This window comes from Odocoileus virginianus, unplaced genomic scaffold, assembly GCF_023699985.2.
Source record: "Odocoileus virginianus isolate 20LAN1187 ecotype Illinois unplaced genomic scaffold, Ovbor_1.2 Unplaced_Scaffold_16, whole genome shotgun sequence".
Classification (NCBI taxonomy): domain Eukaryota; kingdom Metazoa; phylum Chordata; class Mammalia; order Artiodactyla; family Cervidae; genus Odocoileus; species Odocoileus virginianus.
In genome coordinates, this window is record NW_027224278.1 from 707,704 (window position 1) to 732,871 (window position 25,168).

At 43.1% G+C, this 25,168-nt stretch overlaps 1 protein-coding gene across 3 annotated transcripts in view; it reads left to right on the top strand.

Moving 5' to 3' along the window:
* F8 (coagulation factor VIII) overlaps positions 1-25,168 on the top strand; it is a 149,363-nt gene that overhangs the window by 904 nt on the left and 123,291 nt on the right. For all 3 annotated transcript variants that reach the window (XM_070462882.1, XM_070462883.1, XM_070462884.1), the window contains exons 2-4: positions 2,308-2,522; positions 18,375-18,496; positions 23,538-23,660. In XM_070462882.1, coding sequence (XP_070318983.1) covers positions 2,377-2,522; positions 18,375-18,496; positions 23,538-23,660 — 391 coding nt within the window. In that variant the 5' untranslated portion in view covers positions 2,308-2,376. The remainder of the gene's footprint in view (positions 1-2,307; positions 2,523-18,374; positions 18,497-23,537; positions 23,661-25,168) is intronic.

Consider the following 25,168-nt stretch of genomic DNA (forward strand, 5'->3'; position numbering starts at 1 on the left):
CCTGGGACGGTGTTTGTGTAGGACTGTGTCTGATTAGGACAAATGAGCCGTTGTGTGCTCTTTGGGGAACCACTTCACCACTCTGCCTCTTAGATGGTGCACCTGTACTTACTTTGCCTTCTCACTGTGAGGATTAAATCACATAATGTGTAAAGCATCTGACAGAGTTCAGTTCAGTCGCTCAGTCGTGTCCGGCTCTTTGTGACCCCATGGACTGCAGCTTGCCAGGCTTCCCTGTCCATCACCAACTCCCGGAGCTTACTCAAATTCATGTCCAAGAGTCGCCAGCGTCACTGCCGTAGTTATCAAGCTCTTTTGTAACTAGAGGCTTTCCTGGTGGCTCAGACTGTAAAGAATCTGCCTGCGATGCAGGAGACCTGAGTTCGATCCCTGGATCAGGAAGATCCTCTGGCAGAGGCAGCTACACACTCTAGTATTCTTGCCTGGAGAATTCCATGGATCGAGGAGCCTGGCGGGCTACAGTCCATGGGGCCTCAAACTAGTCGGACACAACTAGGCAATTGACCCTCATGGTAACTATGTATCTACTTTTATGTCTATGCCGCTGTGCTATGACTCCCATAAGGCATGAAATGGATTTTATTCATCTCTGAAGCATGCACGTATAGAAAAAGGGTTAGGAGCATGACTTCTGGAGCTAGATTAAATCTTTTTTTAATGCTACAGTTTACAAACTGTGACCATGGCCAGGATGCCTAACCTCTCCCTGCTTCAGTTTCATGACCTGTATGATGAAGACAAGAATGCTTGTTGCCTTAGAAAGCACTTAGAAGACTTCCTAGAATATGTTACATGCCCGCTATTATCTCTGCAAAGTTGTGTCTAGCAGAGAGAAGGTCTCAGCAAATATTTAACCAAAAGGGTTTCTTCCTGATTGTTTTCAAACCTGACAATACCTTACCAATTGCTCCCAGTCAATTCTTATACGTGTACAACCGGATTCTGCATGATAACACTTCTTACAGAAACCCTGACAAAGATTCTTATTAGCTCCTGTTCTTTGAGACCCTTAAGGGAGGCTCTCACGCCTGCTAATATGCATTAAACTGAATACGGTTTCTGCTTGAGTGCACCATGGCTATCTTTTGATGTAAGGAAATAGAGTCTATACTCTGGCCAAATGTAAACAGCCTTAAGAAGCATCAGGTAGAAACAGTGCCAGAAACATAAATACATGGATGCTAGGTAGTTCTGAGTGCTCTGTAGGAAAATGAAGCCAATCAATATGGCCCACATATTGATGGTGCCAATGTATGCAGAGAGCTTACAGTGTCAAGGCGCTGGTCCATATATGAGCTCATTAGAAGGCAAAACTTGAGCCAGGAGAGTGGAACCATGTGGTGATCTGGGGAAAGGTAGAGGAGATGGCAGGTGCTAAGATTCAGGTGCTCAGTGTTTTAGAACAAGAAGGCCAGTAGCCGGACTGAGATGAGACCTTAGAGGTAGGAGAAAAGGACATGCAAACCATCAGGAAGACTCTAAAGTGAAGTCCCTCAGTCATGTCCGACTCTTTGAGACCCCATGGACTGTGGCCCACCAGGCTCCTCCATCCATGGAATTTTCTAGGCAAGAGTACTGGAGTGGGTTGCCATTTCCTTCTCCAGGGGATCTTCCCGACCCAGGGATCAAACCTGGGTCTCCTGCATTGTGGGCAGATGCTTTACCATCTGAGCCACCAGGGAATCCCTTAGGGAAGACTCTAGGACATGGTCCAAATGTAAGCTATTGCTCTGAATGAGGTCAGAAGCTGGTGGAGGGTTCTGGGCAAAGAAGTGACTGGATCTGCTTTATTGTTTTAAAGGTCATTCAGTGGTGTCTGCACAAGGGGCAAGGGGAGAAGCAGGGGTGACTCTTAGCATATGGGTTGCTCTTGCTCACGCACAGATTCCAGAATCTTCGACATCCTGAGCATCTCTTCTTCCTGCTGCTAAGAAAGAGGGTTGGAGGCCACCGGGAATATGAAGACAGCTCGGTGCTCCTCTTCACCTGGGCCCACTTCTTCCTTTTCTCCAAGGTTCTGAGCAAAGCAACAGTCTTGGGCCCCTGCTGCTTTCAGAGGTGAATGGGTTAAGCTTGAGCTCAGCCTTCCTCTTCCTACTCACTTCTTCCTGTGGCAGCTTCCCACTGCCCAGAAAGAAGCAATCCTATCTGCCACTGCTGAGCGCTCATGCTGCTCTCAAGTCCCCTAAAGTCCTTTCAGAAAACTTTGGGACTTTTCACGAAATCATAGAAAATTTACCTTTCTTTTTTGTTTGGTTTTTTTTTTTTTTTTTTTTTGCCTTCTAGAAGCCTACAATGTTTTTAGAGAACTGATCTTTAGCTTCTCCAATTGAACATTTTCCAGCCATCAGAGCCATGCACATCGAGCTCTCCACCTGCTTCTTTCTGTGCCTCTGGCCATGCAGCTTCGGTGCCATCAGAAGATACTACCTGGGCGCAGTGGAACTGTCCTGGGACTATAAGCAAAGTGAACTGCTCAGTGAGCTGCACGTGAACATGAGGTAAACCCAGGTTCTAGAGACACTGGGCAGGATGGTGGGTGTGGGACTCTGGCTGGTGGAAGATACAGACATGGGTTACAGTAGCTGTGATGCTACTGAAGCCCTAAAGAGTATTTCCAAGTCAGTGCCAATCCTTTTCATAGATCTAACCTATTTGTTGATTTTTGTTCCCTATCTTGTCCATTGCTTCTCTTTGTCACATGCTGCCATTGTGGAAACTAGAGAGTGGAAAAGAGTGAGGGCAGAGAGGCAAGGAGCATAAGAGATGGAACAAAACTTCTATCAGAGAGAAGAGCAACAAGACCCATCAGTATTACCCAGTTTTGGTGTAAGGATAGAATTAACCATGAATTCAGAAGCTTTTCATCTTTTCTGGGTACTGGAGCATTTGGGGAGAGTAGGATTAAATAATCTTTCCAATATTATCTATAGCCATTGATTTAGTCAGATATTCTACCTATTCTTCGGTCAATGTTCATTTATATACATTTTCCTAGAAAGCAATCCATCATCCCTAGATTTTATAGTGTATTGGAATCAAGTCATGTAGTAGTCGTGTGATATTGTTAACCTCTTTTGTGTCTGTAGTTATATATTTATGTTCTTAGCTTGTGTATGTTCTCTTACTTCTCTTAAAAGTAATATTTTCAGGATGTTTCTGAATTTTATTGCTTTTGTCAGGAACCTGCATCTTTTGGGTCTATGAATTTCCATTTTTACTTTCATCGGTTCATTTCTTCTTCATTACTTCCGTTGGTTTATTTTGTTGATCTAATTGTTTGCTTATTGAGTTGAATGCTGAAAGCATTTATTTACAATTGTGTGGTGTTTTCTTTAAATGTGTATTATAAAGTTTTAAGCCCAGTACATACTTGATGGTAATGTAAATATTAAATATGGTCATGTCATACAAGCGTTACAATCTTTTTTGTTCTGTTTGCTTTGCTCCCTACATTTCTTCTACCTGAACCTGCTTCTGGATTATCCCCAATTGGGTACCCTAGTATGGTAATATAGATTCATGAACACACATGTATTCACATATATGCAAATAAAGGTTTTCTTTGTCCTTGTTTGTTTTATAAAAATAGGATACTATACATTTTTGTCACTCATTAACACCTAATGGAATCCTGTGCAAGTCAATTTAATGACTATGTAAAATTTAATGGCTATGTAAAATTCCATATTATTCAAGTTTCTTTTTTGGCCATTATACCCTATATCATTATATCAGTTCAGTTCAGTTCAGTTGCTCAGTCGTGTCCCACTCTTTGCAACCCCATGGACTGTAGCACGCCAGGCCTCCCTGTCCATCACCAACTCCTGGAGTTTGCTCAAACTCATGTCCATTGAGTCGGTAATGCCATCCAACCATCTCATCTTCTGCCATCCCCTTCTTCTCCTGCTTCAATCTTTTCCAGCATCAGGGTCTTTCCCAATGAGTCAGTTCTTCGCATCAGATGGCTAAAGTATTGGAGTTTCAGCTTCAGCATCAGTCCTTCCAATGAATAGTCAGGAACTGATTTTCCTTTAGGATGGACTGGTTGGATCTCCTTGCAGTCCAAGGGACTCTCAAGAGTCTTCTCCAACACCACAGTTCAAAAGCATCATTTCTTTGGTGCTCAGCCTTCTTTATAGTCCAACTCTCACATCCATACATAACTACTGGAAAAACCATAGCTTTGACTATACAGACCTTTGTCGGCAAAGTAATGTCTCTGCTTTTTAATATGCTGTTTAGGTTTGTCATAGCTTTTCTTCCAAGGAGCAAGTGTCTTTTAATTTTGTGGCTGCAGTCACCATCTGCAGTGATTTTGGAGCCCAAGAAAATAAAGTCTGTCACTGTTTCCATTGTTTCCCCATCTATTTGCCATGAAGTGATGGGACTGGATACCATGATCTTCGTTTTTTGAATGTTGAGTTTTAAGCCAGCTTTTTCACTCTCCTCTTTCACTTTCATCAAGAGGCTCTTTAGTTCCTCTTCACTTTCTGCCATAAGGGTGGTGTCATCTGCATATCTGCAAGGTTATTGATATTTCTCCCGGCAATCTTGATTCCAGCTTGTGCTTCATCCAGCCCAGCGTTTCTCATGATGTACTCTGCATATAAGTTAAATAAGCAGGGTGACAGTATACAGCCTTGATGTACTCCTTTCCCAATTTGGAACCAGTCCATTGTTTCATGTCTGGTTCTAACTGTTGCTTCTTGACCTGCATACAGGTTTTGCAGGAGGCAGGTAAGGTGGTCTGGTATTCCCATCTCTTGAAGAATTTTCCACAGTTTGTTGTGATCCACACAAAGGCTTTAGTGTAGTCAATGAAACAGAAGTAGATGTTTTTCTGGAATTCTCTTGCTTTTTCTATGATCCAGCAGATGTTGGCAATTTGATCTCTGGTTCCTCTGCCTTTTCTAAATTCAGCTTGAACATCTGGACATTCTTGGTTCACATACTGTTGAAACCTAGCTTGAGCATTTTGAGAATTTTGAGCATTACTATGTTACCATGTGAAATGAGTGCAATTGTGTGGTAGTTTGAACATTCTTTGGCACTGCCCTTCTTTGGGATTGGAATGAAAACTGACCTTTCCCAGTCCTGTGACCACTGCTGAGTTTTTATATTTGCTCGCATATTGAGTGCAGCACTTTCAAAGCATCATCTTTTAGGATTTGAAATAGCTCAACTGGAATTCCATCACCTCCACTAGCTTTGTTCGTAGCAGTTTGCAATAACATCTACTTATTATCTCACAGTTTCAGTGGGTCAGAAATCCAGGTGGGCTCAACTAGGAACTCGACTTGGGATCATACAAGGCCAAAATCAAGGTGTTTACAGTTCTATGGTCCTTATTGGAGGCTCCGGCTTGGGGGAGTAGGGGGAAACCCACTTCCAGGCTCAATTGGAATTTAGTTCCTTGTTTCAGTTTCCATGCAGTGCCCTCCATCTTCACGCTAACAAGCATACATCAAGTCTCTTTCATGCTTCGAATCTAACTTTAATTTCCATGACATCTGTTAAAACTTCTGCTCTGTCTCCCTCTTCCACTTTTAAGAATCCTCATGGTTACATTGGACCCACCCAGACATTTCAAGATCCTATTCACATCTCAAGATCAACTGATTAACAACCTTAATTCCATCTGTCAAGTTTCTTCTACCACATAACAGAACATATTCCTGAGCATAACACCAAAGGGCAGAGGTCATGAGGGACATTTTCCCTACCACAGGTATAATTTACATATAGTGAAACACACAGATTTTTAAATGTGAAGTTTGAGGAGTTTTGACAAATCATACTAGTTACATAAACACCACCCCAATCAATCACCCTGCAACCTTTTAGTAAGTCTCTCTACCTTGACCTGGCACCAGGCAACAAGCTCCTTTCTGGAATTACAAATTTGCTTTTGACTTTACAAGACTTTTATATCAGTAAATTCATACAGTGTGCACTCTTCAGTGTCTGGATTTTTATCTTAGGCATCATGATTTGGAAATTTGCTCAGGCTGTCACATGAAGTTGTTCTGTCCTTTTTATTGCTCATTACTGCTCTTTTGAGGGAATATATCACAATGTATACCTTTTCCCTGCCACATGAACCTTTGACTTGTTTCCAGAGGTTAATATAAATAAACCTGCTGTGAACATTCCTGTACGAGTGTTTGTGTGGCCATCCACTTTCATTTATCTTAGCTGCATATTCGATGAGTGAAATTGCTGGATCATGTGGAAATGAACATTGAACTTTATAAGACACTACAAATAGATTTCTGGAATGTTTATACCATTTTGTACTCTCATCAACAATGCATGAAAGTGCCATTTGCAACACATACCAGGTATGTGATGTTGCTAGACAGAGGATGAGATGGTTGGATGGCATAACTGACTCAATGGACATGAGTTTGGGTAAACTCTGGGAGTTGGTGATGGACAGGGAGGCCTGGCATGCTGAGATTCATGGGGTCGCAAAGAGTCAGACATGACTGAGCGACTGAACTGAAGTATTTAATTTTAGTTATTTTAATGATTATGTGCTGATATCTTACTGTATATTTAATTTTACATATCTCTGATAACTAAAGATACTGAGCACCTTTACATGTGTGATTGACCATTCCTGTATATCGTTTAATAAGATGATGATGCAAATATTTGGCCCGTTTTTACATTGGGTTGTTTTATTATTGTTGAGTTTTGAGAATTCTTTATATATTCTGGATACAAGCACAATTTGTTTTCAAAATTTTCTCCCAGCACAAAGATTTTCATTTTGATGAATTCCAATTTATCTATTTTTTTTTCTGCTAGTTGCTTGTGGTATCATATCTAAAAAGTTATTACCAAATCCAAAGTCACAAGAGATTTATACCAGTGCTTTCTTCTAAGAGTTTTATAGTTTTAGCTCTTATATTGAGTTATTTGAGTTAATTTTTGTGTATGGTTTAAGGAAGGGATCCAAGCCTGTGGTTGTGCAGTGTGACTGATCCTGAAGTAGAGGCCCAGATGATCAGTAGCCTGGTATCTAAATGAACCATTGGCCATTTATCTGTTAATATTGGACTATTTGAAAATTAGTGTTGAGATAATTGTACTTAATATGTTGTGATTGTATTATAGCTTTCATCTAGCATGCAGGTTGAGATATAGTGAATCACAGTCTGTGTTTAAAATTGAATGGAGAAAATGATTTATTTCATATCTAGATTTCTTTTGTTTTATAGGCAGTCACATGTATTTACCAGGAAAAAGTTGATAGAATTTTATTTTGATGATACCATTTTATAGTCCAGATTATTTTGATACTGATTAACAGGATAAGCTGACTCTGAACATATCCTGACAACCTCTGCCAAGACTTGAAATAAACATCTGGGAAATTCAGTTTTATATTATCTATTCCTGCAGCTGCTCAACTTCTTCTAAGCAAAGGTCAGGGAATATAATAGGTTTTCCGATGGATTTTAGATAAAATGTGAAAGAACAGTTCAGGTCAAGGACATTGTTGCGAAATATATTTGGCAAGATTTATATATCAAAGCCCAAGGGAAATGCACAAACAAAAACCCACATAAGTTAGGAAAGAGTAAAACCTGTGAACCTGGGAACATTTTGTCACTTACTGTGCAGATTATGCTGAATCGGAGTCATAAATCATGTCCTAGTTGACTAGGGCCTAGGCCTTCTGTTTTCTCTGTTGCACAACCTTGTTCTTTTATCTAGCTTTTGATTTTTCCCTTTCCCCTCAGAGAGAGAAAAAAATTGTTTCTGTGTACAGATGATCCTGTTCCTTCTCTGGTCTTCCAAGCTCTTGAACTAGTAAACACTTTTTATATCTTAGATTTTCATTTTAGTCAGAAATATTAAAGTGAAAGCACTGTGCTAGTGTGTAGCAAAATACCTATCTCTGGACAGAGATCTGAGTCTTGTTAGAAACCACTGGCAACTTTGGAGAAACTGGGTAAGGCACACTCAGCAGAACCAAGGAGATGGACTAGTCAGAGGGGAAGGGAACAAACTCTAGGAAGGAGTTGATGACTGTGCCTCAAGATTGCCAGGAGATGGGACAAATCAACTCAAGATTCAATAACTAAAAGCCCTGTAGGTCTATGACAAAGCTAGTGCCATGGACATTTCCAGAGATGGATGAAATTAGAGTACATTGAAATATGAATTAGTGACACAGATTGGGTTCCCTAGAAGCAGACTGTGAGATAGAGATTGTCCTGCAGGAATGTTATTTAGAGTTGTCTAGGGATCAATACCTGAGGAAGCAGGAGTGGGCAGAGGGAGAAACTGGGCTGCCATACAGGCCAGCCCTCCACAGAGCTCTGGAGCTCAGATGACCCTTCTGAATTGTCCCGGTTGGGCCAAGGCCGCCAGGCCCCTGTGTCTCCGTATTGATCAGCCATTCAGTTCAGTCACTCAGTCGTGTCTGACTCTTTGCGACCCCATGGATAACAGCATGCCAGGCCTCCCTGTCCATCACCAACTCCTGGAGTTTACACAAACTCATGTCTATTGAATCAGTGATGCTATCCAACCATCTCATCCTCTGTCATCCCCTTCTCCTCTTGCCCTCAATCTTTCCCAGCATCAGAGCCTTTTCAGATGAGTCAGCTCTTCACATTAGGCAGCCAAAGTCTTGGAGTTTCAGCTTCTACACCAGTCCTTCCAATGAACACACAGGACTCATCTCCTTTAGAATGGACTGGTTGGATCTCCTTGCTGTCCAAGGGACTCTCAAGAGTCTTCTCCAACACCACAGTTCAAAAAGCATCAATTCTTTGGCGCTCACCTTTATTTATGGTCCAACTCTCACATCCATACATGACTGCCGGAAAAAACCCACAGCCTTGACTAGATGGACCTTTGTTGACAAAGTAATGTCTCTGCTTTTTAATATACTGTCTAGGTTGGTCATAGCTTTCCTTCCAAGGAGTAAGTGTCTTTTAATTTCATGGCTGCAATCACCATCTGCAGTGATTTTGGAGCCCAAGAAAATAAAGTCAGCCACTGTTTCCACTGAACCCTGACTATCCTGGGAGGGGGCGTGGCCTGCTCTGAGGAGGGGTGAGGCCTGCTCCAGAAAAGGGTGTGGTCTGCTCTGGGGTGGGTGTGGCCTCCCTGGGAAAGGCCCGTGGGCTGCTTTGGGGAGGGGACGTCCAGGCCACTGTAGGCGGGGCATCAGCGTCTAGAAGAGACCTGAGCTCTAGGCGGGGGTGGGGGGCCCTCCAGCAGCACCCAGGGCCCAGGTGTTTGGGTTTGAGCACTTTCCGGGCCATTCCGCCCCCCATCCTCGTCTCCATCATGGCCCCCACCCACTCACCCTCCATGTCCTCACGTGTAATGGGGGGCAATTGCTCCAGGTCCCAGGGGCCACTGCACTGTGCCGCTCAGCTGGATTGGGGGGGCTGGCCGAGGGTATGACCAGTCCTGCCCACCTCTCCGGGGGCGGTACCCGCCTCCTCTTCGTGGCAGTTCCCCGGGGGCTCCTCCTCTAGCGCGCTCCTTGGGTAAGGTAGCCCCAGGTACCCAGGGGGCATCCCTGGCTTCTCAGTCAGTGAGACCCCTGTGTTTTAGCTGTAAGGACCTTCTGGGATCACTGAGCCCAGACAGAGCTGCAGGCGGGGATGGGTGGCATAGACTCCCCGGGTGGGTCATAGGGGAAGAGATTTGTTTGCTGTTGTTCTTTGGTTCCTAAATCCCTGTGTTCTCATTGGGGCCCCAGAAGCATCTCTGAATCAATGCATATCCGGCACCTTGGATATGCTCCACGGCTCTAGCTTCGTGGAGCTTTAGGTAGAGAGGTCCTCCTATTCCTTTCTCTGTCTGGCAGTTTCTGGATGGGGTGGCATCCAATAAATCCAATGAATGCCATGGTCGTGGGCTCACTGCAGCACATCCTTTGCTGTACACTGGTCCCAATCTGTTAGGATGCCATATGGAATCCTGCATCAGTGAATCAAACCCTCGGTGAGTCCTCAGGCAGCGGTGCTAGCTGAGACCCAGCAGGCAGGAAAGCTAACATATCCCTGGAACACATGTCTCTTCACACCAGAATGAAGCACCAGCCCTTCTAGGATGGAAGGGATTTAAGGCAATCATTTTGCCACCAAATATTTGACTAGTGTGCATGACGGACCAACTGGGAACTGAGCAGTGGTTTCTCTTGCTGGTGGGTTGGATTTTTGGAGATGACACTAGTTAAATGAGCCTGCAGTTCAGTTAACTTCAGTTGCTCAGTCATGTCCAACTCCTTCCGACTCCATGAACCACAGCACACCAGGCCTCCCTGTCCATCACTAACTCCCAGAGTTTACTCAAACTCATGTCCATTGAGCTGGTGATGCCATCCAACCATTTCATCCTCTGTTGTCCCCTTCTCCTCCTGCCTTCAATCTTCTCAGCATCAGTGTCTTTTCAAATGAGTCAGCTCTTCAGGGTCTTTTCAAATGAGTCAGCTCTTTGCATCAGGTGGCCAAAGTATTGGAGTTTCAGCTTCAACATCAGTTCTTCCAATGAATATTCAGGACTGATTTCCTTTAGGATGGACTGGTTGGATCTCCTTGCAGTCCAAGGGACTCTCAAGAGTCTTCTCCAACACTACAGTTCAACACTACAGTTCAAAACCATCAGTTCTTCGGTGCTCAGCTTTCTTTATAATCCAACAATCACACCCATATATGACTACTGGAAAAACCATAGCTTTGACTTGATGGACTTTTTTTTGGCAAAGTAATGTCTCTGCTTTTTAATATGCTGTCAAGGTTGGTCATAACTTTTCTTCCAAGGAGTAAGCATCTTTAATTTATGGCTGCAGTCTTAGTCAGTGGGAAACTTTGCTTTTCTGTCCATTCACTAATTCTCTCCATAGCTACTTAGCTCACATCTTAACAGCACAGAGATGACACGTGTCAAGGCTGGCTAATGGTAACAGTCAGTCATGTTGTCTATGTTATTCTTTTATGCTTCTTCCACAATAGATACTGTCTAAGGCATGAACATAGGACATGCAGGTCTTTTTATTTTGCACCCAGTCACTAATATGCTTTGGCCCCAGACATTAGTGTCCCTGACTTTCCACTCCTTTTCCTTCTAGGCCCCTGAACAGACAGTCAAGCTATCTGCTGCTCTCCATCAGTCTAAATATATTTGAACATTGGGCTGCTTCTCTTTCTATTCAAATTGAAGAAGCAACAACTTTATCCAAACTGTGGCCCACTGGGGGATATTCCTTCTCCACTCTCTGTTAAGTCCAACCCTGAGTGGGGCTGTAATACAGCATCAGTCCATTTTTGGCTTGCACCTGCATATCAAGCTGTGTGTGTGTGTGATCAGTCGCTTCAGGCGTGTCTGACTCTGCAACTCCATGGACTATAGCCCTCCAGGCTCCTCTGTCTGTGGGATTCTTCAGGCAAGAATACTGGAGTGGGTTGCCATTTCCTCCTCCAGAGCATCTTCCTGACCCAGGGATCGAACCCACATCTCCTGCTTGGCAGGCAGGTTCTTTACCACTGAGCCACCTGGGAAGCCCCACAGCAAGCTGACCCATCTGGAAATAAACCTCAGGGTTTTTTCTCCCCTTAGCAACTGGTTGCCAAGGATCCCCAACATGGCTATAACATGTTGTGTTATAACATGAGGTACCAGCGACCGTGTAGCAGGACTAGATGAGTTGGGCTGTTGAGGATCCGCTCATTTGGCCACAATCCATGCAGGTTTCCACTCCGTGCTCCATGAATCAGCTGCTTTTACTGGAAGGGCTTCCTTATCAGCACGCTGGCTTCCGGTGCTCAGCCAGCACAGAGAGTCATCTATCCTGGCCTTGGGCTGGCCGAGCTGCTTGCTGGGCATGTGCTTTCTGAGGCATTCTGGAAATCCCGGGATAGACTGAGATGCAAGGCTCTCTGGGATGGAAGGGAGGCGGGGAGTCACTTGATCTTTTAGTTCACTAGATAGCATTTGAAAAGGGCCAAAAGAATGGTCTCCTGGTTCCCCTGATGGCACCTCTCAATAACATCTTGATTCCAAGTTCAAGGTGAGGTCTTCCTACCTTCCCCCTCTTGGCCTCCTTGGTCAACCTCCCTTGAGAGAGGTCCATGCACACTTGGGAGGAGCGTTTGCAGTCAATCTTGATGCTCGACCCCCACAAGGCTGTGGAGGTCTTCCTCTGCGCCTCCGCATCACTTGGCCACTTTCTCTTGTGCTTCTGACCATCTTGACTTTACGTGGAGGAAGGGAAATGTTAAGTGCACACTCCCCATGTTCAGGCTCAGCCAAACCCTTCCGTTTTCTAAAGAGGCATCTACCTCACTTCCTTGGCTGTTCCTTCCTCCTCGGTCTCGACCCTGTCTCAGGCTCACGGTGCATCCTTCCATGAGTGGCTGTCCGGTGTGTCTGTCTGAGTCTACCCCTTTTCTTGCCACCCTTCCCTGCTCTTTCATTCATGTTGTCATATGACTTGGCAAGTCTAGTTCTGAGTATGGACTCAAAATAATTGAAAACAGAGTCTTGAGCTGTTTGTACACCCATGTTCATAGTAGCATTATTCTCAATAAGTAAAACATGGAAGCAACCCAAATATCCATCAGTGAATGAATACATAAACAAAATGTGATATATACATCAAATGGAATAGTATTGAGCCTTGAAAAAGAAGAGAATTATTACACTTGCTGCAAAGTAATTGAACACTGAAGAGTTTCTGCTCAGTGAAATCAACCGGTCGCAAAAAGACAAATACTGTGTCATTCCACTTGCATGAGGCGCTTACATTAGTGAACTTTATAGAGACAGAAAGTAGACTAATGGTTTCAGGACCTGGAGGAAGTGGGCACTGAAGAGTTAGAGTTTCAATTTTGCAAGGTAAGAAGAGTTATGCAGAAGGATGGTGGGGATGGTTATCATTACTTTAATGATATTAATATACTTAGTACTAATGGAATGTACACTTAACAATGTTTAAGATAGTAAATACTATGCTTTGTGTGTTTTACTGCAACAAAAAGTTGGAAAAAATTTACAATCCCTGTAGGTCAGTGATTTTCCAATTTAGCAACTTTTACCACTTTTAGATTTCATTTGCCTTTTCTGTATCAGTATTCCCAGTAAAACTCTTCTAAGAAAAAAAATTCTTATGAGAATAAATGATTCTCTGGTGCAGCTACTCCTTAAAGGAATGCTGGAATTTTTGTTTCAGCATAAGGTTGATAAAGAAGTAAGTAATAAATGCAAGAAGCCTTGTTATTTATTTCACTTCATGGTAACCCCAGGTATAGTGTGGCTATTGCTCCAAGTATACCAATACCCACAATCAGAAGCTGCTGCTCTTTTTAGCAATTTAGCTTTATTGTTGTCCTTTTTACCATTCTCCACCTCTCATATATCCTGCTTTGCAAAAACCCCTGAGGGGCAATAAGACAAGAAACAACACCCACTCTACATCTATTTATATACCTTTAAAGCCTCTCTTTTTGCATGTTTCTAGCATGTGTTCTGTGATGGTACAATGGCATGCAGTATGTCATTTATTAATGAATGAATATACATTTGCAGGGGGTGAGTGCTCAACTTTTTTCATTGAATGGGGTTTGGAGAATAGGATCTCCACATGAAAACTTTCTGCCAGGGCAGGAGCCTTGTTTTCTCCATATGAATCTTTATAACTCAAATGTCCATGCCTCTTGCCTACACTTCCTTGGCTTCTTGAAAGAATACTAATTGGAAAAATATGATGACAGACAAGAATTAGGTGGCCAGAGCATAAACCAGGAAGGGAGGCCTTCTATGGCATGTAGAAAACTGCAAAACTACTCCATGGGGTACAAAAATCAGCACATGAAAACCAGTGAGTAGAAATATTCACCTACAACCATTTTGTATTTCCTGCCAGCTTGCCTGGGGCTTTCTTTGCTCTGATTCACCTTAGTCCTTTTGATTACTCAGACTAGACTGGGCCCCAGGACATGCAAACCTAACTTGTCAGATAAGGAGACAGGAAAAAGTTGGGTATCAGCCTTAACCTAAAAGAGTTTTAATAGTTGAGGCAAAGAATATTATTTGGGGAACATTAACATAATTATGAAATGTCTGATTCAGTAGCTGATCCATGCGTAAATGGATGTGGGGTGTGTGTGTGTGTGTGTGCTCAGTAGTGTCCAACTCTGTGACCCCATGTACTGTAGCCCACCAGGCTCCTCTGTCCATGGAATTTTCCAGACAAGAATACTGGAGTGGGTTGCCATTTCCTTCTCCAAGAGATCTTCCCAACCCAGAGATCGAACTCGTGTCTCTTGTGTCTCCTGCATTGGTATGTGAATTCTTTACCACTGTGCCACATTGGATAATTGGCGGTATCTGGTAATTTTAGGTAAATACTGAAAAAATTTGAATTCAAGGTACTTAGATGAAAGTTATAGTCTTTTTTTAGAGATAAAACGGAAGGATGTTATAGTTATTGTTTGGGAAAAGGATTTTTTGGCTGGTAGTGTATGAGTATTGATTTTATGCTTTTTCTTATTGTATGGCACTTAATCTGTCAGATGACTTTTGAAAACAGTGTTTTGATTTGATGGTGGTGGTGGTTTAGTCGCTAAGTCATGTCCAACTCTTGCGACCCCATGGACTGTAGCCTGCCAGGCTCCTCTGTCCGTGGGATTTTCCAGGCAAGAATACTGGAAGTGGATTGCCATTTCCTTCTCCAGGGGATCTTCCCGACCCAGGAATTGAACCCGGGTCTCCTGCATTGCAGGCAGATTCTTTACTGACTGAGCTATGAGGGAAGATTTCTCTTTGATTTGGTGGGTGTTAGGACGCTGTAAAGAGCAATATTGCATAGGAACCTGGAATGTTAGGTCCATGAATCAAGGCAAACTGGAAGTGGTCAAACAGGAAATGGCAAGAGTGAATGTTGACATTCTAGGAATCAGTGAACTAAAATGGACTGGAATGGGTGAATTTAACTCAGATGACCATTATATCTACTACTGTGGGCAGGAATCCCTTAGAAGAAATGGAGTAGGTCATCATGGTCAACAAAAGAGTCTGAAATGCAGTACTTGGATGCAATCTCAAAAATGACAGAATGATCTCTGTTCATTTCCAAGGCAAACCATTCAATATCACGGTAATCCAAGCCTGTGCCCCAACCAGTAACACTGAAGAAGCTGAAGTTGAACAGTTCTATAAAGACCTACAAGATCTTTTAGAACTAACACCCAAAACAGATGTCCTTTTCATTATAGGGGACTGGAATGCAAAAGTAGGAAGTCAAGAAACACCTGGAGTAACAGGCAAATTTGGCCTTGAAGTACGGAATGAAGCAGGGCAAAGGCTAATCGAGTTTTGCCAAGAGAATGCACTGGTCATAGCAAACACCCTCTTCCAACAACACAAGAGAAGACTCTACACATGGACATCACCAGATGGTCAATACCAAAATCAGATTGATTATATTCTTTGCAGCCAAAGATGGAGAAGCTCTATACAGTCAGCAAAAACAAGACCAGGAGCTGACTGTGGCTCAGATCATGAACTCCTTATTGCCAAATTCAGACTTAAATTGAAGAAAGTAGGGAAAACCACTAGACCATTCAGGTATGACCTAAATCAAATCCCTTATGACTATACAGTGGAAGTGAGAAATAGATTTAAGGGACTAGATCTGATAGACAGAGAGCCTGATGAATGGAGGTTCGTGACATTGTACAGGAGACAGGGATCAAGACCATCCCCATGGAAAAGAAATGCAAAAAGAAAAACCGGTTGTCTGAGGAAGCCTTACAAATAGCTGAGAAAAGAAGAGAAGCAAAAAGCAAAGGAGAAAAGGAAAGATATTCCCATTTGAATGCAGAGTTCCAAAGAATAGCAAGGAGAGATAAGAAAGCCTTCCTCAGCGATCAATGCAAAGAAATAGAGGAAAACAACAGAATGGGAAAGACTAGAGATCTCTTCAAGAAAATTAGAGATACCAAGGGAACATTTCATGCAAAGATAGGTTCGATAAAGGACAGAAATGGTATGGACCTAACAGAAGCAGAAGATATTAAGAAGAGATGGCAAGAATACACAGAAGAACTGTACAAAAAAGATCTTCATGACCCAGATAATCACGATGGTGTGATCACTCACCTAGAGCCAGACATCCTGGAATGTGAAGTCAAGTGGGCCTTAGAAAGCATCACTATGAACAAAGCTAGTGGAGGTGATGGAATTCCAGTTGAGCTATTTCAAGTCCTGAAAGATGATGCTGTGAAAGTGCTGCACTCAATATGCCAGCAAATTTGGAAAACTCAGCAGTTGCCACAGGACTGGAAAAGGTCAGTTTTCATTCCAATCCCAAAGAGAGGCAATGCCAAAGAATGCTCAAACTACTGCACAATTATGCTCATCTCAGATGCTAGTGAAGTAATGCTGAAGATTCTCCAAGGCAGGCTTCAGCAATATGTGAACCATGAACTTCCAGATGTTCAAGCTGGTTTTAGAAAAGGCTGAGGAACCAGAGATCAAATTGCCAACATCCGCTGAATCATCGAAAAAGCAAGAGAGTTCCAGAAAAAACATCTATTTCTGCTTCATTGACTATGCCAAAGCCTTTGACTGTATGGATCACAATAAACTGTGGAAAATTCTGAAAGAGATGGGAATACCAGACCACCTGACCTGCCTCTTGAGAAACCTGTATGCAGGTCAGGAGGCAACAGTTAGAACTGGACATGGAACAACAGACTGGTTCCAAATAGGAAAAGGAGTATGTCAAGGCTGTATGTTGTCACCCTGCTTATTTAACTTATATGCAGAGTACATCATGAGAAACGCTGGGCTGGAAGAAGCACAAGCTGGAATCAAGATTGCTGGGAGAAATATCAATAACCTCAGATATGCAGATAACACCACTCTTATGGCAGAAAGTGAAGAGGAACTAAAAAACTTCTTGATGAAAGTGAAAGAGGAGAGTGAAAAGTTGGCTTAAAGCTCAACATTCAGAAAGCTAAGATCATGGCATCTGGCCCCATCATTTCATGGGAAATAGATGGGGAAACAGTGGAAATAGTGTCAGAGTTTATTTTTGGGGGCTCCAAAATCACTGCATATGATGATTGCAGCCATGAAATTAAAAGATGCTTCCTCCTTGGAAGGAAAGTTATGACCAACCTAGATAGCATATTAAAAAGCAGAGACATTAGTTTGCCAACAAAGGTCTGTCTAGTCAAGGCTATGGTTTTTCCAGTGGTCATGTATGGATGTGAGAGTTGGACTGTGAAGAAAGCTGAGTGCCAAAAAATTGATGCTTTTGAACTGTGGTGCTGGAGAAGACTCTTGAGAGTCCCTTGGACTGCAAGGAGATCCAACCAGTCCATCCTAAAGGAGATGAGTCCTGGGTGTTCATTGGAAGGACTGATGCTGAAGCTGAAACTCCAATACTTTGGCCACCTCATGTGAAGAGTTGACTCATTGGAAAGACCCTGATGCTGGGAGGGATTGGGGGCAGGAAGAGAAGGGGGCGACAGAGGATGAGATGGACTGGATGGCATCACCGACTCGATGGACATGAGTTTGAGTAAACTCCGGGATTTGGTGATGGATAGGGAGGCCTGGTGTGCTGCGATTCATGGGGTCGCCAAGAGTTGGACACGACTGAATGACTGAACTGAACTGAGGAATTGCTTGGGCTTCCTTGGTAGCTCAGCTGGTAAAGAATCTGCCTGCAGTGCAGGAGACCCAGTTCGATTCCTGGGTCAGGAAGATCCACTGGAGAAGGAATAGGCTACCCACTCCAGTATTCTTGGGCTTCCCTGGTGGCTCAGCTGGTAAAGAATCTGGTAACGAATCTGCCTGTAGTGTGGGAGATGTGTGTTCGATCCCTGGGTTGGGAAGATCCCCTGGAGAAGGGAACAGCTACCCACTCCAGTATTCTGACCTGGAGATTTCCAGTGACAGCCTGTCCTGATCTGTCTAGGCTTCTATAACAGAATACCATAGCTTATAAACAATAGACATTTATTTATCACAGTTCTGGAAGCCATACATCCAAGATCAGAGCACCAGCTGATTTGGTGTCTGGTGACAGCCCTCTTGCTGGTTCAGAGATGCCATTTTTCGTTGTAACTTACATGGTTACAAGAGGTAAGATATCTCTCTGGGGGGTCCTTTATAAGGGCACTAATCCCATTCATGAGGGTTCTGTACAGAAACATTCAGTCTGTATCAGGGATCTGGATACCATTTCCAGTCTGCATTGTTCATAGTAGAGGAGAATGGGATGGAAGCATGACCTCCAGCTATTTTTCCAAGCGGGTTCAGAGAAGGTCAACCAAAATGAATGACTTTTTCTCTTCTTCACACAGGTTTCCTCCCAGAGTGCCCAAACCTTTTCCATTCAACACCTCAGTCATGTACAGAAAGACTGTGTTTGTAGAGTTCACAGATCAGCTTTTCAACATCGCCAAGCCCAGATCACCATGGATGGGTAATGTAAACAAGATTGATTCTTTCTTATGAAACTGGGCGTCTTGTTTCTTTGCAAGGATTCCCCAGCCTTGGACTACAGTTTTTTAAGAGGGCAGCTGCCAAAGAAAATATTTTCTTGGTCAGTCTTCCCTTATTACCACCTCTTGGGGAAATACACTGACCAAATGGTCTCACTCTTCTTGCCTGGCTCTCCTCCTGTGTTTATTCTCTAGATATTCAAGTGCCCTTTATCTTGGACTCGGGTTCATTTTCTTTTTTCTCCCTGCTTTCAATTCCTGGTTGTTCTTATCCATGCTCATGGCTTTAAAAGATCATATATGCCAGTAACCCCCGAGTTTATATTTTCAGTTCAGACTGCTTGTTTGATACCTCCACCTAGATGTCAATTAAGCATGTGAAAGTGAAAGTCACTCAGTTGTGTCTGACTCTTTGCGACCCCATGGACTATACAGTCCATGGGATTCTCCAGGCCAGAATACTGGAGTGGGTAGCCTTTCCCTTCTCCAGGGGATCTTCCCAACCCAGGGATTGAACCCAGGTCTCCCACATTGTAGGCAGATTCTTTACCAGCTAAGCCACCAGGGAAGCCCAAATAAGTATGTAACAAGGTGTTAAGATTTCCTGTCTTAGAATTATTGCTGAGAATTATAGCTGACAAGTAGTCCCAAATTCTAAAGAAAGATAACAGCCCACCTATTCAAGACTTGTTCAGATAGTGCTCCAAATTGGTTCAGCAACTTCAGATAGTGCTCCAAATTGGTTCAGCAACCTTTAGCCCATCATGTACCTTCAACTTTTATAAAAGATGGCTAGGAACTTATGAAAAACTTTAGATTTGAGTATTTCCTGTAAAAACATTTTTGGTATTTTGTATATATCCCTACAGAGAGGAAGGATCTCCCCTCCCCGCCATGTCAAGCTACAGCGAGGGAGGCTTCAGGAGAACTGTTTAGAAAACTTGAGATAGAATTTTTGGCACTTGGAAGATACTGACTCATGCCTGATTTTTATGGAAAAAACTTTCAAGGCCAGAGTCTTGCGGAGTTTCCCCTGATGGTGTCAGAAGGAGAGTGGGATACGGCGGAAGCTAACTGCACCGCCACTGTTAGGTGTGAGACCAGGAAGATTATTGGACAAAACTTGTCTCAAGAAGACCCTGTCTGAGAGGACTTTTTGCCAGGGCTAGGTGATCCCAGAAGAGAATATCTGTGTGATTGGACTCTCAGAAGCACAAAGTGAGAGGAGAGATAAAGTGAAAACTAGACAGGGCATATCACAGGCCAGGGGGAAATGGAACAGGCTATCACCATACTGAGATGGGAGAGAGTTCTCAAAGAACTCATATAAGTTCTCTGAGAAAGAAAGACACAGAATTTTGGCCTGTGTCACACGCAGGGGTACCAAAGCCACATTACCACTGAACGACCAAGAAAGATCTTATAATTATGCCTTTTTTCCACTCGTGTCCTAAGCTCCAACCTTAGAAAGTCCAGAGGCAGTAAGGTGATTGGAGAGGAGGAAGGTGAGAAAGCAGTGAACCTGCCAACCAAACATCTTTTTTTCCCCCATTACTGATTTCTGAGTCTATTTCAGAATTGAACTTGAGGAGGAGGGAATCCCTGAATTGCAGGGGACATCAAAAGTTTGCTATGAGGCCAGACTGGACGTCTTAGTACCTATGATAATATTGTTAATATGTGAAGGTTACTTGGGGAAAAAAATTGGGATTGCTCAAAATGCAAGAAAGGCAAATTCTACATGCAATTAAAAACTATGAAAAAGAAACCTGTTTCATATTTTCATCCCACTAATTCCAGTCCATTCAGTAAAGTCATTTGTAGGTCTTGTGCTGTGGTTCATGGGGTCGCAAAGAGTTGGACACGACTGAGCGACTGAACTGAACTGAACTATACCTTGTATAAGACTTTCCTGGTGGCTCAGGCCGAAAAGCATCTGCCTACAGTGCGGGAGACCTGGGTTCAATCCCTGGGTTGGGAAGATCTCCTGGAGAAGGCAATGGCAACCCACTCCAAGATTCTTGCCTGGAAAATCCCATAGACGTATCAGCCTGTGGGCTATAGTCCATGGGGTCGCAAAGAGTCGGACATGACTGAGTGACTTCACTTTCACTTTCACTTATACCTAGTATGACTGTCTGTAAGTCATCAATTTCCTCCAAATTTTCTGTGCCATGGCCTGATGACCACTCAGTTGCACAAATCAAAATCACAGGAGTCATGCCTGATTCCCATGTCTCTCATGCTTCCCTCCCGCCCCATCTTCAACATGCAACTCATGAGCAAGTCTTGTTGACTTGCTGACCTAAAATAGACTACCAGATGTCTCTCTAGAAAAGAAGGGTTTCTTGAGGATCAGCAGAGGATGGCAATTTAGTGTCTGCAACCATGGCAAGTTGCAAACAAGTCCCCGAATAACAAGGGGAGAAGAGCACAGTTTGCAGAGGGGAAAAGGAATTTGGAAGGGCTCAGGAAAACAGAGTCCACCGCCGCTCATTGATTGAGTCCTTGCCAACAAAGATGACGAATTTTTCCCCCTTGGGCTCTGCTATTGTTACAGGGCATGAGAGTTCCCCTTCTGGTTTCCAACTCTATTTAACTGATGTTTCTGTTTATGAATATTTTTATTAATATTATAAATATTCATTCAAAATGTTACTATTTTGAATGTCTTCCTCCAAAACAAGTCTCCAATCCATTTCTTATTCTAAATTCCTGTAATCTCCAAAGTCTTACATGTTATGTTCCCTGCCTGCCTCTATAACCTTCTTTTCTACTATCTTCTATCTCATTCACTGTGCTTCAACCACAGGTTATTTTGCTATCTTTAAAGTATCCTCTGCTTCCTGCCTCATCATTTTCTAGTATGCCACCATCATTTACAGCATTTATAACAACCTAAAGTTTTCTTATTTATTTACATACTTAATGGCTTCCTTAATGGCTCAGTTGCAATGCAGGAGACCCCAGTTCAATTCCTGGGTCAGGAAGATCCCACAGAGGAGGGCTAGGCTACCCACTCCAGTGTTCTTGGGCTTCCCTTGTGGCTCAGCTGGGAAAGAATCTGCCTGCAGTGTGGGAGACCTGGGTTTGATCCCTGGGTCAGGAAGATCCCCTGGAGAAGGGAAAGGCTACCCACTCCAGTATTCTGGCCTGGAGAATTCCATGGATACAGTCCATGGGGTCACGAAGAGTCAGACATGACTGAATGACTTTCACTTTTACTGATGTCTCTATAATTAGTTATTTTTTTTTTGTAAAATGTCTCTATAATTTGATCTCTATGGCCTATCTTCTTAATTACTTCATGCCTAGTGCCTAGGGTGGTTTATAGAATGTAGTAGGAAACCAATTATTAGTTGAATGAATCAATGCATTGAATGCATTGCCAGAAATTTGTCCTCAGAACAACCATAAGGCTAGGCTGGTTATAGAAGTTAATGCATTCACTTGGCTACTACTTTTTATCAATAATCTGAAGGATTTGCTTCTCTCCTGTGACTGCCAGGGTCCAGCCCCAGCAGGATCCAGGGGATAACCCTCAGGATGAATGGCGTCGGCAAGTGAGAGAGAGAGAGAGAGAGAGAGAGAGAGAGAGAGAGAGAGACCAGACCAGGGTGTGCAGCAGAGTCTGGCAGTGTTTTATTTTTCACCGTAGCTTTTATACCCTAAGTTAGTACATTTCTAAGGGGAGGTGAAAGATAAGCATACAAAGTTTAGTTTAACATTACGTCAGTTTTGTCCTTCATGAAACCAGGGTGTTTTCTGCATACTTCTTTGTTCATGAGAGTCTTCTTTCATAGTGGATCTTTGTACATTATCTTCTGGCCTTGGGGCCTATTAACATTTTATGATCTAGGTGAAGGCAAAACTGTTTTCCATAGTCTATTCTTTATTGTTCTATTTTGCCTTGAGTTTAGCAGAAAACAGAAAAGTTGCAGTCTCATGGTACAGCAGGTTGCAACATAGTAGAAATACAATCCTGTTAACACAAATGTCAGCCTTTTTGCAAAAGTTCTCAGCTAAATTTATCTAATAAAGTTTACCACACAAAGACTCTGTGGCTCTGGTGAGGCAGCCTCTGTTTTAGCACTCTTGATTAAAATTAACAATTATCTTATTGTTTCCACACTAGGGCTAAACTCTTATTTTTCTAAATCCTTAACTATATTAACAATAGTTTTTACTGCACAACCTCAGCACAATAACAGCAATCAAACGTTGATCCAATAACCACTTTTAGAATAATATTTTTTGTGTTCTCTAATAGGGCTTTCTCACCCCCCGAAGGGCTCTGTGCCTATCAGGGCCTTTTGTGATCAGGTTCTTTATGCTGTTTATGATTAAGGTGTTGTGAGCAGTCATGTGCATTAGTATGTATTTGCCAAACAAGCCAGAGTGCCAGCAAAAGGGTTTTTACTTGAAACATTTCCTTCATTCCTGGCCCCTTCATAGGGAACCAGCGTCCAGGAGATTTATTAATTAGGGTTCTATGTTGGTCTTTATTTAGTGAAAGAGGAGCAGGAGAGCTCTCGGCAGGCAACGCAAAGATCCGCAACAGGACGAACAAGGACAACAGCAAGAGGGGGAGGATACAGGGTGGGGTAGAGGCCGGGGTCAACCTGGAGGGTCCCTTGTAGCCTGAACAGCCTTGCGTTTCAGGTCTTCTCCTCATGACCTTGTCATGGGTGGGATCTCCCATAATGGCTCCTGGCATGTGACTTTGACCATCATTTTTGTGATAACAGATTTTCTGGAGTGCTACCTTCCAAATGGGGCTTCCCTGATGGCTCAATGGTAAAGAATCAGCCTGACAATGTAGCAGATGCGGGTTCCATCCCTGGTTCGGGAAGATACCCTGGAGAAGGAAATGGCAACCCATTCCAGTATTCTTGCCTGGGAATCCCATGGCAGAGGAGCCTGGTGGGCTACAGTCCATGGGGTCACACAAGAGTTGGACACGTGACTTACCAGCTAAACAACCTTCCAAATGATATTTGGGGCAATATGTCATTCTTGCAGGTCTGCTGGGTCCAACTATCCAGGCTGAGGTTTATGACACTGTGGTCATTACACTTAAGAATATGGCTTCTCATCCTGTTAGTCTTCATGCTATCGGCGTATCCTACTGGAAATCTTCTGAAGGTGAGTCAAATGCCCTCCTATGGTTCAGTCATACTATGGACAGAAGAGTAGTGAGTATAAGGTCATACAGCTAATGAATGCTGGAGTCAGGATTCAAACTTAGGCCCATTGCATGAAGTCAAGAACATTGTTATTTTGGTCTTATCCCAAAGCTTGTCTCTGTCCCCTGTTCTCCCATGGGGAACCAGGCCACAGATCCTAATATCTCATTTTATCTGCTTTCTTATGCTGAGAAAACTTCCTAGGGAAGATCAAAGCCATTGGTGTAGCAATGAAACCAAATTCTCCTTCTCCTTCCTTAGATTCAGACTTTTCAGATATTTCCTTTCCCTCTCCTTCTCCCAGTTGCTAAAATATGGATGTCACCATGTGATTAGGGCCAAATAGCTGAAGCACAAGCAGACCTCATTACAAAGAGAAAAAACCTGTTTGCCCACAATCCCCACAGTGCGAGAAGGAATGAAAGGGAATGTCACAGTGTATCCTGATATTGTCCAGATGGACTATGACATATACAGATCACTAAGATTCAAGCAAATCATCAGTACATGATTGGAGCACATGTCCTGTACTGTATGGTCTGACTATGCTTCGATGTTGACTAAGTTCTCATGCAAAAATGTACTACCTTTCTGGGTTGCACTCCTGAGATCAGGGCAGACGTGGACTGAGGGAAGATGAAAGACAGGAGCGGGCAGGGATATATAGGAGAAGGCATCCCAGGTTCTGCCCGGTGCCTGGCAAGCTATTTCCGTGAGGTTTATCCACTTGAAAGCTTCCAGAATCCCACTTCTGGGCATACACACCGAGGAAACCAGATCTGAAAGAGACACGTGCACCCCAATGTTCATTGCAGCACTGTTTATAATAGCCAGGACATGGAAGCAATGTAGATGCCCATCAGCAGATGAATGGATGAGGAAGTTGTGATACATATACACCATGAAATATTACTCAGCCATTAAAAAGAATTCATTTGAATCAGTTCTAATGAGATGGATGAAACTGGAGCCCATTATACAGAGCGAAGTAAGCCAGAAAGATAAAGACCATTACAGTATACTAACACAAATATATGGAATTTAGAAAGATGGGAATGAGAACCCTATATGCAAAACAGAAAAAGAGACTCAGATGTATAGAACAGACTTGTGGACTCTGTGGGAGAAGGCGAGGGTGGGATGTTTCAAGAGAACAGCATCGAAACATGTATATTATCTAGGGTGAAACAGATCACCAGCCCAGGTTGGATGCATGAGACAAGTGCTCGGGCCTGGTGCACTGGGAACACCCAGAGGGATGGGGTGGAGAGGGAGGTGGGAGGGGGGACAGGGATGGGGAATACATGTAAATCCATGGCTAATTCATTTCAATGTATGACAAAAACCACTGCAATGTTGTAAAGTAATTAGCCTCCAACTAATAAAAATGAATGGAAAAAAAAAAAAGACAATGACAAAAAAAAAAAAAAAAGAAAGAAAGCTTCCAGAACGAATCTAGGGGCATTT